Source organism: Oncorhynchus keta, chromosome 3 (genome assembly GCF_023373465.1).
Source record: "Oncorhynchus keta strain PuntledgeMale-10-30-2019 chromosome 3, Oket_V2, whole genome shotgun sequence".
In the NCBI taxonomy this organism is placed as follows: domain Eukaryota; kingdom Metazoa; phylum Chordata; class Actinopteri; order Salmoniformes; family Salmonidae; genus Oncorhynchus; species Oncorhynchus keta.
The window spans coordinates 8,844,272-8,859,795 of record NC_068423.1 but is presented as its reverse complement, the minus strand read 5'-3'; the positions used below and the strand labels follow the sequence as shown (position 1 = coordinate 8,859,795).

General features: G+C 45.8%; 1 protein-coding gene across 3 annotated transcripts in view; it reads right to left on the bottom strand.

Moving 5' to 3' along the window:
* Positions 1-595: 595 nt before the first annotated feature.
* mybpc2b (myosin binding protein Cb) overlaps positions 596-15,524 on the bottom strand; it is a 47,554-nt gene continuing 32,625 nt past the window's right edge. For all 3 annotated transcript variants that reach the window (XM_035746994.2, XM_052488290.1, XM_052488301.1), the window contains 20 exons: positions 15,293-15,462; positions 15,006-15,138; positions 13,143-13,267; positions 12,310-12,415; positions 11,902-12,065; positions 11,477-11,642; positions 11,142-11,248; positions 10,933-10,962; positions 9,387-9,529; positions 8,905-9,169; positions 8,591-8,779; positions 8,147-8,281; positions 7,481-7,648; positions 6,361-6,449; positions 5,729-5,924; positions 5,267-5,406; positions 4,117-4,276; positions 3,789-3,925; positions 2,224-2,410; positions 596-1,541 (listed from right to left, as the gene is read on the bottom strand). In XM_035746994.2, coding sequence (XP_035602887.2) covers positions 1,507-1,541; positions 2,224-2,410; positions 3,789-3,925; positions 4,117-4,276; positions 5,267-5,406; positions 5,729-5,924; positions 6,361-6,449; positions 7,481-7,648; positions 8,147-8,281; positions 8,591-8,779; positions 8,905-9,169; positions 9,387-9,529; positions 10,933-10,962; positions 11,142-11,248; positions 11,477-11,642; positions 11,902-12,065; positions 12,310-12,415; positions 13,143-13,267; positions 15,006-15,138; positions 15,293-15,462 — 2,845 coding nt within the window. In that variant the 3' untranslated portion in view covers positions 596-1,506. The remainder of the gene's footprint in view (positions 1,542-2,223; positions 2,411-3,788; positions 3,926-4,116; positions 4,277-5,266; positions 5,407-5,728; positions 5,925-6,360; positions 6,450-7,480; positions 7,649-8,146; positions 8,282-8,590; positions 8,780-8,904; positions 9,170-9,386; positions 9,530-10,932; positions 10,963-11,141; positions 11,249-11,476; positions 11,643-11,901; positions 12,066-12,309; positions 12,416-13,142; positions 13,268-15,005; positions 15,139-15,292; positions 15,463-15,524) is intronic.

Below are 15,524 nucleotides of genomic sequence, written 5' to 3'. Positions count from 1 at the left end.
TGAAACGTCTTGAGTCAATAAGTCGTCAATTACCTCGACACTGGTGCCCCCGCACATTTACTCTGTCCCGGCACCCGCTGTACATAGCCTCGCTATTGTTATTTTACTGCTGCTCCTTAATGATTTGTTACTTTTTATCTCTTCCTTTTTTAAAGATATTTTCTTAAAACTGCATTGTTGGTTAAGTAAGTAAGCAATTCACTCTAAGGTCTACACCGGTTGTATTCGGTGCATGTGACACATCACATTTGATTTGATTTATTCAACCCCTTTGTTATGGCAAGCCTAAATAAGTTCAGGAGTAAAAATGTGACTAAAGTCACATAATAAGTCGCATGGACTCACTCTGTGTGCAGTAGTAGTGTTTAACATGATTTTGAATGACTACCTCATCTCTATACCCCACACATACAATTAGAGGTAAGGTCCCTCAGTCGATAAAAAGCAGACATGGGATATATCCCCTTGAGTATGTTGAAGTTATTAATTATGCTTTGGGTGGTGTTCCCAGTCACTACAAAGATACACACATCCTTCCTTACTCAGTTGCCAGAGAGGAAAGAAAGTGCTCAAGAATTTCACCACCAGGCCAATGGAAACTTTAAAACAGTTACAGAGTTTAATGGCTGTGATAGGAGAAAACTGAGGATGGATCAACAACATTGTAGTAACTCTACAATACTAACCTAATTGACAGAGTGAAAAGAAGGCAGCCTTTACAGAATAGTAAAGTAAAGTATTCCAACACATGCGTCCTGTTTGCAACAAGGCATTAAATTAACACTGCAAAAAATGAGGCAAAGCAATTAACTTTTTGTCCTGAATACAAAGTATTATGTTTGGGGCAAATCCAATGCCACACATTACTGAGTACAATTCTCCATATTTTCAAACACAGTGGTGGCTGCATCATGTTATGGGTATGCTTGTAATCGTTAAAGACTGGGGAGTTTTTCAGGATAAAAAAATAAACAGAATGGAGGTAAGTACAGGCATAATCCTAGTGGAAAACCTGGTTCAGTCTGCTTTCCACCAGACACTGGGTGATTCATTCATCTTTCAGCAGAACAATAACCTAAAACTCAAGGCTACATCTACAGTGGAGTTGCTTGTCAAGGAGACAGTTAATGTTCCTGAGTGGCCGAGTTACAGCTTTGACTTGAATCTACATGAAAATTTATGGCGAGACCTGAAAATGGTTGTCTAGCAATGATCAACAACCCGATTTGATAGCGTTTGAAGCATTTTGAAAAGTATAATGGGCAAATGTTGCACAATCCAGGTGTGGAAAGCTTTTAGAGACTTGCCCAAATGTGCAACTGTAGTGAAACAAGCGTGCTGAATATTCGGATTCTATGTATTTTCTATGTACTACTCTGGTTCCACGAAAATACAAAATATGCTCAAGAGGAAATAAAGACAGCCAAAACTTCAAGTATTTTTTATTTCAACGCATGCTTCAAAACCTACTGAAACATTGTGAATGTTTTGTGAACATTCTGCAGCTCATTTCTCATCTCCGTCCTCCTTGTCCTTGAGAGCTATGAGAAGGTGAGAAAATGACAGCGGTTGAAAACGAACATTCAGGTGCTGTTCATACTGCATGGTCAATATGCTTGAGGTAATGTACACCATAGAACCTAATTAAAATCGAAGACATTTAATCAATCCATCAATCATATAAAAAAAGTTGCATTTTGGAATCCATGGTGTTGTTTCCATTACAATGACTATCATTCTACGATTGTGGAAAAATATTGAATATATCTTTCCCCTCTCCCTGTTTCGCTCTCCCAATCCTTTCCTCCATACCCCTCCTCTCAATCCCTCCCTCTCTCCATACTTTGTATCTCCAGCTTGCACTCCACTTTCTCTCTCTCCTTTCATCCATCCTTTTTTTCTATCCTTCCCTCCTTCCCCCGGCACCTCTCTCCGTACCTCATATCTCCACCTGGCACTCCCTCTCTCTCATCCCTTTCTCCCACCCTACGCCCACCATCCCTCTCCTTCCCTCCGCCCTCCCTCGCCCCACACGTCCTATCTTTAGCTTGCACTACGCCTTATCTCTCTCCAATCCCTCCCCCCTCACAACCCCTCTCTCTCTCTCTACCTCACATCGCCATCTTTTTTTTCTCCCTCAATCCGTTTCCCCATCCCTGTATTCCACCCCCCACTCTCCCTCTCCCTCCACCTCCCTTCCCCCCTGTCCCTCTCCATCCATACCTCGTACGAGCAGGGTGCACTCCACGACGTCCTCCCCCAGAGGGTTGATAGCCTTGCAGGTGAACTTGCCCCCGTCATACTGACTGGGCTTGCGGATGTTCAGGGTCAAAACCCCCTGGTTGTTCTGCATCAGGAACCGAGGGTTCTCGTCCAAGGGAATCTTATTCCTCAACCACCTGATCTTAGGCTAAGTGGGAGCCAAAGAGAGACTTGTGTCAGTGGCTTCATGACAAGTATGCGACCTTAATGGCCTTCAATGTAACACAAATCAAGGGGAAGGACTTAACAAAAACATGGTAACACTTTATAAAAACTGTCATGAGTAAGCCATTTGAAATGCTTGTAAATGTCTAGAAATGCGTAGGTATGTACAGTGCAGTCGGAAAGTATTCAGACCCCTTCCCCTTTTTCCACATTTTGTTACGTTACAGACTTATTCGAAAATGGATTGGAAAAAAATGTGTTCCTCCTCAATCTTACACGCCATACCCCATAATGACAAAGCGAACACAGGTTTTCAGAATTTTTTTGCAACAACAGAAATATCTTAGAGCTCCGAGACAGGATTGTTTTGAGGTACAGATCTGGGGAAAGGTATGAAAAAAAATCTGCAGCATTGAAGGTCCCTAAGAACACAGTGGCCTCCATCATTCTTAAATGGAAGAAGTTTGGAACCACCAAGACACTTCCTGGAGCTGCCCGCCCGGCCAAACTGAGCAATCGGGGAGAAGGGCCTTGGTCAGGGAGGTGACCAAGAACCCAATGGTCACTCTGACAGAGCTCCAGAGTTCCTCTGTGGAGATGGGAGAACCTTCCAGAATGACAACCATTTTTGCAGCACTCCACAAATCAGGCCTTTATGGTAGAGTGGCCAGACGGAAGCCACTCCTCATTAAAAGGCTCATGAAAGCCCTCTTGGAGTTTGCCAAAAGTCACCTAAAGGACTCTCAGACCATGAGAAACAAGTTTCTCTGGTCTGATGAAACCAAGATTGAACTTTTTGGCCTGAATGCCAAGCATCACGTCTGGAGGAAACCTGGCACCATCCCTACGCTGAAGCCTGGTGGTGGCAGCATCATGCTGTGGGGATGTTTTTCAGCGGCAGGGAGAGTATGAACAGAGAGGGAAATATGAACAGAGAGATCTTTGATGAAAACCTGCTCCAGCGCACTCAGGGCCTCAGACTGGGGCGAAGGTTCACCTTCCAACAGGACAGTGACCCTAAGCACACAGCCAAGACAATGCAGGAGTGGCTTTAGGACAGGTCTCTGGATGTCCTAGAGTGGCCCAGCCAGAGTCTGGACTTGAACCTGATCAAACATCTCTGGAGAGACCTGAAAATAACTGTGTAGCGACGCTCCCCATCCAACCTGACAGCGCTTGAGAGGATCAGCAGAGAGGAATGGGAGAAACTCCCCAAATGCAGGTGTTCCAAGCTTGTAGCGTCACACCCAAGAAGACTTGAGGCTGTAATCGCTGCCAAAGGTTCTTCAACAAAGCAACAATTTCCCCTTCCCCTGCACCTACAGTTAGAGTATTCGGACTGCTTGTCCCAGAAGACATACCTTGGGGTAGCCCCTGACAGCACAGCTGATGGCGGTACTGTAGCCTGCCACCACAGACCTGTCAAGCAGGGGCTGTATGAACTTGGGGGCGCTTTGCATATCCTTCTCCTTGAATGGAGGTGGGTTGTACTCCAATCCTGAAGGAAAGGGAGGTTATTATACAGTGAATTAATACGGAGTGGTAATGAATTAATACTGTAATGGATGTCTCTGTTAAAATACTGTAGGCATTGAAGATACTATAGGCCTTGTTGACATAAGGTATGTAAGTATGCACAGCACACACACGCACGCGCGCGCGCGCGCGCATACACACAGGCATACCCACCTATCTTAGGTATGATGGCTGTGTCCTTGCTGAGGCAGAAATCCTCACTCTTTCCAACGAGGTTCTCGCTGTAGACGCGGAACATGTACTCATTTCCCATGATCAGGTCTGAGGCTGTGCAGTTTGTCCTCCTGTTGTGCTCGTAGATAGTGAACCATTCCTAGAGAGAGAAAGATAGAGAGAGAGAGGGGTGGTGGGAGAGAATGAGAGAGAGAGAGGGTGGGGGGGGAGAGGAGGAGGGAGAGAGAGGGGTGGGGGGGATGAGAGAGAGAGAGGGTGGGGGGAGAGAGGGGAGGAGGGGGGAATGAGAGAGAGAGAGGGTGGGGGGGAGAGAGAGGAGGAGGGAGAGAGAGGGGTGGGGGGGGAATGAGAGAGAGAGGGGTGGGGGGGAGAGAGGGAGGGGGGAGAGAGGGTGGGGGGGGAGGGAGAGAGGGGGTGGGGGAGAGAGAGGAGGAGGGAGAGAGAGGGGTGGGGGGGATGAGAGAGAGAGAGAGAGGGTGGGGGAGAGGGAGGGTGGGGGGGGGGGGGAGAGAGAGGAGGGGAGAGAGAGGGTGGGGGGGGAGGAGGAGAGGAGAGAGAGAGGGGTGGGGGGAGAATGAGAGAGAGAGAGGGTGGGGGGGGCGGAGGAGGGAGAGAGAGGGTGGGGGGAGAGAATGAGAGAGAGAGAGGGTGGGGGGGGAGAGAATGAGAGAGAGAGAGGGTGGGGGGGGGGAGCGGAGGAGGGAGAGAGAGGGAGGGGGAGGAGAGGAGGGGGGAGAGAATGAGAGGGGAGGGTGGGGGGAGAGCGGAGGAGGGAGAGAGAGGGGTGGGGGGAGAGAATGAGAGAGAGAGAGGGTGGGGGGAGGGGTGGGGGGAGAGAAAAGAGAGAGAGAGGGTGGGGGGAGAGAGAGGAGGAGGGAGAGAGAGGGGTGGGGGGGGAGAGAAAGCGATGGTAATGAGGAGAGTGGTCAGTTGTAGTGATCTGGTGTTTCGAGTTACTTTAAGAATTCCACGGTGTCCATTATCAATAATTTGATTTGGTTCTAGTTGCTTTTTTATTCCCATTCCCCATGCCACAAATTCACAATCCTATACAGTAGCCCATAGCTTTGCTTTGCATGCTGGGGGATGGAGTATTTGATCCCTTTGTCCCTATGCCCTCCTCTCTCACATTTGTCTTCTTGTCCGCCTTCTGTATTGTGTAACCGGTGATATCACAGTTGCCGTCGTCCTTTGGTGGCTTCCACTCCAGCGCAGCGTTGAAGCCCCAAACATCTGTGACCTTCATTACCTCGGGAGGCCCGGGTGTCTCTGATTGGACAAAAATATATGGTCTTTTTTTTAAACGTTTAGGATGAAAAAATGGCACGATATTTACTACAGTAAGACATTACAGCGGCCTAGAGCCAGTATACTGTCGACTTCGTAGATTTCCCCCGCGACACAACAATGCAAAAAGCCAAGCCATTTCTGGTTCTGGGGGACAACAGTAGCTACTTCAGTTCTCGGGAAGGCAGTAGCGATGCTAAATGACTTAGCCACTTCACTTATGTTCCTGGGTTGTGTTCATTACCCATTAAACGGATGGAAGAAGGGAGGACACTTATGTCTACAATTGTCTTTCATCTCTTACCTACGATCCTGATTTCCAGAATAGCCCTGGCCTCCATGTTCTCAATCTGCAGGACCAACTCGTACTTCCCAGAGTGGGATCTCTCAGCCGAGCGGATGAACAGGATAGAGTCCACTTCGGAATTGCGTACGCTGGCAACTCGACTGTCAAGCTCCTCCCCATCCTTGTACCATTGCACTTTGGGACGTGGCTTACCCTATTAGACACGAGGTAATACTTTGCTCAGAATAGAAACAAATGAAGGACAAAACAATAGCTGTCGATGACTAACTGCAGTGGTACCTGGTAAACCAACTTCACTAGATAATGGGCACCTGATAAGCTGTTCAAGCTCGTCCCAAATAGAGTGATTATGTAGAAGTCACAGCATTCAAGATAGCTTTGGATCATACGTCATACGTAGGCCGTCATTGAAGAGGACCAGAGTCAGGAGCTCCAAACAAACTATATTGCTTATTGGGAGAAACCCTTATTCAAGGCAGATGAGGTGTTCTGTACTCTACTGAATAAATAATAATTTGTTCTTAACTGACTTGCCAAGTTGAATAAAGGTTCAATAAACAAACAGAAAATGTGACTTTAGTTCAAATAAAATCGGTGAAAATAGAAAAATATAACTTTGAACAACTGACCTGGAAGGGGATGGTCAGGTTGATTTTGTCGCCCACTCTTCTAAGGTACTTCTGTCTCAAGTAGCGAGGGAGGCGGATCTTGGGCAGTTCTAATGGAGAGAGAGAGAGAGAGAGAGGGAGGGAGAGAGAGAGAGAGAGAGATGGAGAGAGAGAGATGGGGAGAGAGAGATGGGGAGAGAGAGAGAGAGAGAGATGGGGGGGAGAGAGAGAGATGGGGAGCGAGAGAGAGAGATGGGGAGAGAGAGAGAGAGAGATGGGGAGAGAGAGAGATGGGGAGAGAGAGAGATGGGGAGAGAGAGAGAGAGAGAGAGAGAGAGAGAGAGAGAGGAGAGAGAGAGAGAGAGAGAGAGAGAGAGAGAGAGAGAGAGAGAGATGGGGGAGAGAGAGAGGGAGAGATGGGGAGAGAGATGGGGAGAGAGAGGTGGGGAGAGAGAGAGAGAGGGGAGAGAGAGAGAGGGGAGGAGAGAGAGAGAGAGATGGGGGAGAGGGAGAGAGCATAAGATGGGGAGAGAGAGAGATGGGGAGAGGGAGGGGAGAGAGAGAGATGGGGGGAGAGAGAGATGGGGAGAGAGAGAGATGGGGAGAGAGAGATGAGGAGAGAGAGAGAGAGAGAGAGATGGAGAGAGAGAGATGGGGAGAGAGAGAGAGATGGGGAGAGAGAGAGAGATGGGGAGAGATGGGAGAGAGAGAGAGAGAGAGATGGGGAGAGAGAGATGGGGAGAGAGAGAGATGGGGAGAGAGAGAGAAATGAGAGAGAGAGAGAGATGGGGGAGAGAGAGAGAGATGGGGAGAGAGAGATGGGAGAGAGAGAGAGATGGGGAGAGAGAGAGATGGGGAGAGAGAGAGAGATGGGGAGAGAGAGAGAGATGGGGAGAGAGAGGAGGAGAGAGAGAGATGGGGTGGCGGGATTGTGGTTTACGTCATCCACTCCAGATTGAAGTTGAGATGGGGAGAGAGATGGGGAGAGAGAGAGATGGGGAGCGAGAGAGAGAGATGGGTGGCGGGATTGTGGTTTACGTCATCCACTCCAGATTGAAGTTGAAATGAACCCAATACAATACAACAGGGCCCTGTTCAGCAGGACACACAGTCCTATTCCTACGGGCGACAGAGAACTCACCCACGATCTCGCGGATAGTGACGGGCTGGGCCAGGCCGGTAGGGGGGCTGCGTCCAGCAATGTTCACGGCCACCACTCTGAAATTGATCTTCTCCGCGGTGGGGAGGTTGCGGACCGTATAAGTCTGTCTCTCCACCAGCTCAGTGTTCGCTACCACCCACTCCGTGTCTAGGACCAAAAGAAAGGGAAACAGACTGAGGAGGAAGCGATAAATGAGTTGTGACTGTGTTATACGTAAGGTTTACCCATGGTAAATGAGGTTTTACAATGACAAAGTAGGTTTTACCATGATAAATGAGATTTGGCAGTGATAGATGAGGTACAGTATGGCTGAGATAAATAGGTTTTGACAGTGTGATAAATGAGGTTTGACCTTGAACGAGGTACGACAGTTATGAATGGGGTTTGACAGTGATGAATGAGGTTTGACAGTGATAAATTCGATTTGACAAAGATAGACTATGGCGTTTGACACAGGGCGTAGGAAACTGACCGTTTGGGTAGCTATGTTACCACAACTTGTAATACACAACAAATTACTGTTTTTGGACAACATTAATTTCATGCCATTGTTGAACTGACACAAATCTGTGTTTAGACACAGCTAGGCCTAATTAAATTGCCATTTAAAAGGGATAACGGTCTTATTTTGTCTCACACCCTTACCTCCCTCCTTGCAGTACTCAATAACGTATCCGTCCAGGCCTCCGGCACCGATCTTCTCAGGGGCCAGCCACTTCAGGGTGCATGTGGTGTCTGTGACATCATGCACCTTGAGGCCCAGAGGCTCACTGGTTGCAGCTGTGGTGGGAAGAGAAGGAGACAAAAGACGCGGAGGGAGGTACGAGACAGATACAGGGACAGAGAGAGAGAGAGAGAAGAGAGAGAGAGAGAGAGAGAGAGAGAGAGAGAGAGAGAGAGAGAGAGAGAGAGAGAGAGAGAGAGAGAGAGAGAGAGAGAGAGAGAGAGAGAGAGAGAGAGAGAGAGAGAGAGTGAAATAGAGAGAAGACACAACAGACAGAGGCAGTGAGGGAGACAAAACTACTGAAAGTGAGGGTTGACAATACAGAGCAATCCAGAATTATGAGATCCGTTTGAGACTCCACCCACCGATGGGCATGAAGGGTTTGGAGTTGAGGCTGGGCTGGGACATGCCAATGCCGTTGACGGCGTACACTCTCATCTCGTAGAGCACGCCCTCAATCATCCTCTTGGCTTCGTACGTCACCCCCTCGTACACGTCAAAGTTGAGCTTCGTCCACCTGGTGGAGCCCTTCTTCTTCCTCTCCATGAGATAGCCTGAACGATAGAAACAGGAAGAGAATGAGTGACCCATCCATCCATTCATCCACCTACTACATTGTTCTGTTACTAAAAGGGTTTACTCATGTTTTTAACATGAAAGTATTTCAGTATTTAAAAACCTGTGACCGGTGCGCCTCCGTCGAACTTAGGTGGCTCCCAGACCATGGTGGCACAGTCTTCTCCCACCGAGGTACACTTTACATTCTCAGGGCAGTCAGGCACATCAACAATCTTGACCAACAGATGAGCCTTGTCCTCTCCGGCAGGGTTGGTGACAATGATGGAGTAGTTGCCCTCATCCTCTCTCTCTGCCCCCTCTATGATGAAGCAGCTCAGGTCCTTCCGGTTCTCTGTCCTCACACGCCCCTCCACAGCTGTGATTGCCTAAGAGACGAGAAATCAAAACACGCCCACGAGCAAAAGTATGTTAGCCTGAAAATAAGGTGTGTTTGGTTTCATGAACATGTAAGTTGATTAAATGTATATCATATCTGTATAGACATGTAAACCATACCGGAAACACTCAAGACAAAATTTGAGTTAAAGAATTAGCAACTGACTTCCACACATATTTATATGAATTACTTTAGGAAGTGCCTACCGTGTCTCCCTTTGCCCAGACGACAGTGGGAGGAGGCTCTCCAGAGATCTCCACGTCCAGGCGCAGCTTGTTGCCAGCCACCACAATGATGGTGTTCTGGGAAACCATGTTGCCGGTGGTGTCTAGATGGATCTTGGGTGGGTCTTTATACAGAAGGCAAATAACGGTGTGAATGTAAATGTACATGTTAGATTATTATATCTACAGTATATTGATAATTAATGTACACACACACACACACACGTACATACGTACATACATATACACAGTGCATTCGGAAAGTATTCAGACCCCTTGACTTTTACCACATTTCGAGACAGGATTGTGTCAAAGAACAGATCTGGGGAAGGGCACCAAAACATTTCTGCAACATTGAAGGTCCCCAAGAACACAGTGGTCTCCATCATTTTTTAATGGGAGAAGTTTGGAACCACCAAGACACGTCGTAGAACTGGCCGCTCGACCAAACTGAGCAGTCGAGGGCTTGGCAAGTGGCCAAGAACACGACAGAGCTCCAGAGTTCCTCCGTGGAGATGGGAGAACCTTCCAGAAGGGCAACCATGTCTGCAGCACTCTACTAATTAGGCCTTTATGGTTGAGTGGCTGGATGGAAGCCATTCCTCAGTAAAAGACACATGACAGCCTGATTGGAATTTGCCAAATGCACCTAAAGACTCTCAGACCATGAGAAACAAGATTATATGGTCTGATAAAACCAAGATTGAACTAATTGGATTGAATGCCAAGCGTCACGTCTGGAGTAAACCTGGCACCATCCCTACGCTGAAGCCTGGTGGTGGCAGCATCATGCTGTGGGGATGTTTTTCAGCAGCAGGGACTGGGAGACTAGTCAGGATCGAGGGAAAGATGAATAGAGCAAAGTACAGAGAGATCCTTGATGAAAACCTGCTCCAGAGCGCTCAGGACCTCAGACTGGGGCGAAGGTTCACCTTCCAACAGGACAACGACCCTAAGCAGACAGCCAAGACAACGGAGTGGCTTCGGGCAAGTCTCTGAATGTCCTTAAGTGGTCCAGCCAGAGCCCGGACTTGAACCTGATCTAACATTTTTGGAGAGACCTAAACAATAGCTGTGAAGCGACACTACCCATCCAACCTGACAGAGCTTGAGAGGATCTGCAAAGAAGAATGGGAGGAACTCCCCAAATACAGGTGTTCCAAGCTTGTAGTGTCGTACCCAAAAAGACTCGAGGCTGTAATCTCTGACAAAGGTGCTTCAACAAAGTCCTGAGTAAAGGGTCTGAATACTTATGTAAATATCATATTTCAGTTTTGTATTTTTAATACATTTGCAAACATTTTTAAAAGCATGTTTTTGCTTTGTCATTATGGGGTATTTTGTGTAGATTGATGAAGAAAAAAATGATTTAATCAATTTTAGAATAAGGCTGTAACGTAACAAAAAATGTAAAAAGTCAAGGGGTCTGAATACCTTCCGAATGCACTGTACATTGATATATTGCATATATTGATGTGAATCAATACTTATGGCATTATGTTTTGTAGCAGTAATTTAGAAAACCTACCTTGGCGGGGGACATAGTCGATCTTAATTTCTGTTGAAAGGAAGACAAAATGGATTTATTCATATGTGACTTGAACTGATGTTAAGGGACTTTATTTCCATTTAAACAGTATGTATAGGCATGATGTACATTTCTCCAAAGTTGGTGAATTTGTCATTTAAAAAAAAAATAGAGATATTTTTCTCATCTTTTCTCTCTCTTTCTCTTACCCAGGAAGTTGAGTTTGGCGGACAGTGAGAGGGCATATCCGTCTGGGATAAACGTATAGTCTCCAGCGTCCTCGGGCTTGACGTCGTCTATGGTAAGACGATGGATTCTAAAACACATTGAGGATGAGGAAGCTGCTCATGAATTGTGCCACATTCTAGTTCAATAGAGAATTACACAGTCACAGCTCCTCGTCATTCTAGAATACAATACACACTGAAAATAAAAGACAGACAGTCCACGTGGTTACACATTCTGTAGGCAAAACATAATCAGAAGTTGATACAAAGACATAATTACAATCTAAAGTCGCTTGACACGTAACATGGGCCCGTACCTTCCGATGTGGGTCAGCTTGATGTGACTGCTGGGCACCACCTCCACGCCATCTTTGAGCCATTTCCCTGTCACCTTCTCATCAGACACCTCACACTTGAACATGGCCTGTTCCTCGGCCTTCACCGTCAGGTCAGCGATGTTCTGCAACACCTCCAGTTCTTTCTCTGGAGGGGGGGGGAGCAATAGGAAGAGGGCAGAGTGAGAGAGACAGGGATAGAGAGGAAAGCGAGAGGAACGAAAGAGAATGCGGAGAGAGAGAGACAGGGAGAGAGGGAGAAGTGAGTGGATACCCAAACTAGCATACCTACAAGTGTTTGTCCACAGCACTACAGCAAAAATCCACCGCAGATATAGAACTGAATTTGAATCACCGCGACGACTGGAAAATATGTCTCATCTTTCCCCTAGAACAAAGAATGGTACCTTCAACTTCCAGCTCTCCTTTGGTTCGCCCGCCGTTGGTGAAGCACCAGTACATCCCAATGTCATCCAGCGAAGCCTCTTGGATGATGAGCATGTGCTTCAATCCGTCCTTCTTAAAGCGGTACTTATGGGAGTCCCTGGAGAGTTCTTGGTCCTCAAACATCCTGAGGAGTGAGAGTAGGTGACACGGAAACACCTGAGTGAATTGCGCAGACACCAGGAACATAAAAATGGTTCAGGCCTTCCAAGCTGAACTTTACTTTCCTTCTTTTTTAAACTTTGAGGTCAGTACTATAAAGCATCATTTTTTTACTACACAGTTTCTTAGTTAACGCCATGTAAAATACCATAAACATACCGGATTAAAGGGGACTGTCAAATAAAGCATTACTGGAAGGTTTTACTGACCAGTTAACGTGTGCTCCCTCCACAGACACCTCCACCTCGAACTCCACCCTCTCTCCCACCACCACGTGGTAGTCATCCAGCAGCTTGGTGATGGTGACCGGGGGCTCTGGAGAGGACGACAGCAAGAAGACACCATTTTCATGTTCCTTAACACTGGGACATTATTGTAAGTGCAGTGTAAAAAACATTGTGTTTATTACTTGGTACATTGGCTACACGGTGGCCCTCAGGGGGCAAAGTCGTTTTTTCGAAAAATGTGTGACAGTGAGCGTACACAACTGCAAATATTTTTTGTAATATATATTTTTTTTACATTATTCAAAATCTTTTTTTTTGTTTGATGATTATTGTCGTTATATGGATACTTGGATGATTCTGATGGTCAAAGTTGAATTGCAAAAAAAAAAGATTACTATGTAAATGGGAGTCATCTGGTTAAATAAAGGACACATGGGGTAACACTACAATAAAGGTACACTTTATGCTACATGGCATCAGCAAATCACAACTCCACACTCTTAGAAAAAAAGGGGTTCCAAAAGGGTTCTTCGGCAGCCCCCATAGGAGAACCCTTTGAAGAACCCTTTTTTGGTTTCAGGTAGAACCCTTTATGGTTTCAGATATAACCATTTTGGGTTCCATGTCCAACCCTCTGTGGGAAGGGTTTTTACATGGAACCCAAAAGGGTTCTACCTTCAACCAAAAGTATTCAACCTGGAACCAAAAAGTGCTCTTCAAAGGGTTCTCCTACGGGGAAAGTCGAAGAACCCTTTTAGGTTCTCGATAGTCGTTTTTTCTCTCTAAGAGTGTAGACGAGCGAGAAGAAGGCGTACCTTTGACAAACACCTCTGTGAAGGACTTCTCTTCCCCAATCACACACTCGTACGCAGCGTCGTCAGCCAGGCTACACTTGTTGATGGTGAGCGTCCTGATGTTGCCAATTGATTCTATGATGTACCTGGTGCACAGATAGACAAACGGACACACGGACAAACGGATGGACAGAGACAGCATTGTGAATGAATGTCATTTAACATTCTCCGAAAGCCCGTTTATAAGACTTGTATGAGCAGCATGTCAACTTGAATAAAATGGCAATCTACAGTTTTCCGAAAGTGATTGACCATTGTCATTTGTTTAGAAGAACTAACGCATGGGTTATTTTAGTCTTCTAAAGTTGTTGCTGCAATAAATCTCATAGTTCATACTGGGGATAGACAAAAAAAGAAAAAAAGTTTTAAAAAGAAAGAATAGAAGAGTGTTAAGTTAAGGGTTAGCTAAGAGTACTAAGTAATCAGAGGTGAAGTACAGTAAAGGCTACCAAACTGTCACGAGGCCACAAGTAAACAACTATGGCCATTAAATTAAGACTTGTCCATGATAATGATTCAGACCTGACTTTGTACATGAGCAAGGATTTTTCTGAATAGAAGACATTTTGGCAGGCAGCCCAAGTGTTTTTTTTCTCGGGCTGCTTAAGTCCAAACAGTTTTTTAGTGTGAACTTAAACGACTACTCAGATACAAAGTATGTAGAAAAGATAATGGACCAATCCATTTTTTATTTTTTATAATAGAATCTTTCAGAACTAACAATCACCAAAATAAAAGTTTTTAAAAAACAAAACAATGAATAAAGGCCGATTTTGTTAATATGTTTGAGCAAAAGAACACAGCATTAGCCATGGCAAAATGCATAGAATTTCAGGAAATTCACTTTAAAACTGCAGCATTTTTCTCTCAGCTCCATTGACAAATGTGTAGAATTGCAGGATTAGTGGCTTAAAAATGCAAAAAAAATCTCTACACTGCCAAGATGGGGGGCTTCAAAAATTGTAGCAAAATTTTTCTGATAATTTTTTTTTTTTTAAACATGAGGAGTTTATGCGCAGGGAATGATATGACCTGTCAACGTGATTTGTTGGCCACCGAGAAGCTGATTATGGCTTCCTAGAAATAAAATGTGTTGATGGCAGCGCAATTTAGAATGATGGAGTTGCGGAGAGATAATTTTAGAGAGCTATTTTCCAGCCCTGCCGGTCAAGCCTAGGAGACGTGGAGAACACCAGCTTAGCTTGCGGTAAATCAGATAGGGCCAACTGTGCAATTAATCACATATCTGGCATTGCTACAGAGAGAGAGGACTCTGCTCTACCAATGCATTCCAGAGAGAAGACAAAAATAGATAGGCCTACATTGCCTTTTGATGGAGATTGTTCAATGGAAGGCGTACAAAACATCTTTTCAAAACAAATATCTTGTTGACTGAATATGCCAAGAGGAAAGTAAACAAACAACCTGGTGAGTTTGCTTTTTGTGTTTTGCGTTAAGTCACGTTAACTCGTTACTAGGAAACAGTCACATAACAGTCACGTAAGTGGACTTTTTAAAAATCTATTTTGTAAAATCTCCGTTAATGGCCATCTCCATGAATAGCCTCTGCACTTCTTTCGCGTCCCCTTGCTAGTATTACGTCAGTAAGTTATGGCCATATCCTAACAAGGAGATGCATGTGATTCGCTTATTGACATCAGTCAAAGGTTCCAGCTACGCCGTCATTTCTCAAGTTGGGGTTCGGCCCTCAGTCCTGATATGTTCTAACCATAATGGCCCTCAACGAGCCTCAGCCTCCCAGTAGCCTCTTCTAGGATGTGTGTGTGTGTTTGATGGTGGGTGTGTCTGTATTTGTGTGTTTACTTGGCTGATGATTTTATCTCCTGGCCGTTCTTCAACCATTTGACCTGGGCATTTGGGTCAACCACTTCCACCTGCAGTACGATTTTCTTGCCCTTATCCACAGAGTAGGCAGACTCCATTCTCTTTAGGAAAGCTGCAGGGCGAAACAGAGAGCATGACATTGGGTACAGTTGTTGTAAGATTGGCAAGGTACTACCGTTTGTTTAATAACTTGGAGAAGCTTTTTGTTTTTGGTAATCATAAGAAAGTGAAGACAAATATAATAATATTTCCCCTCTCCATCTTACCGTCGCTGTGCTTGGGTTCAACCGTCTTCATCTTCTTCAGACGCTTGAGCAGACCCCTCAGGTCTGTAATGCCGTACTCAAAAGCAATCTTCTCATACTCGCTGGGTTGAGCGTTCTTCAGGATGTCCCACACGTCTGCCTTCTCCTCGTCTACGACTGGCTTCTTCTTCCTGTGGGTGAAAGACGGAAGGATGAGGCAGGGAAGGAAGAAAGAGGGCCCCGAGATGAAGAG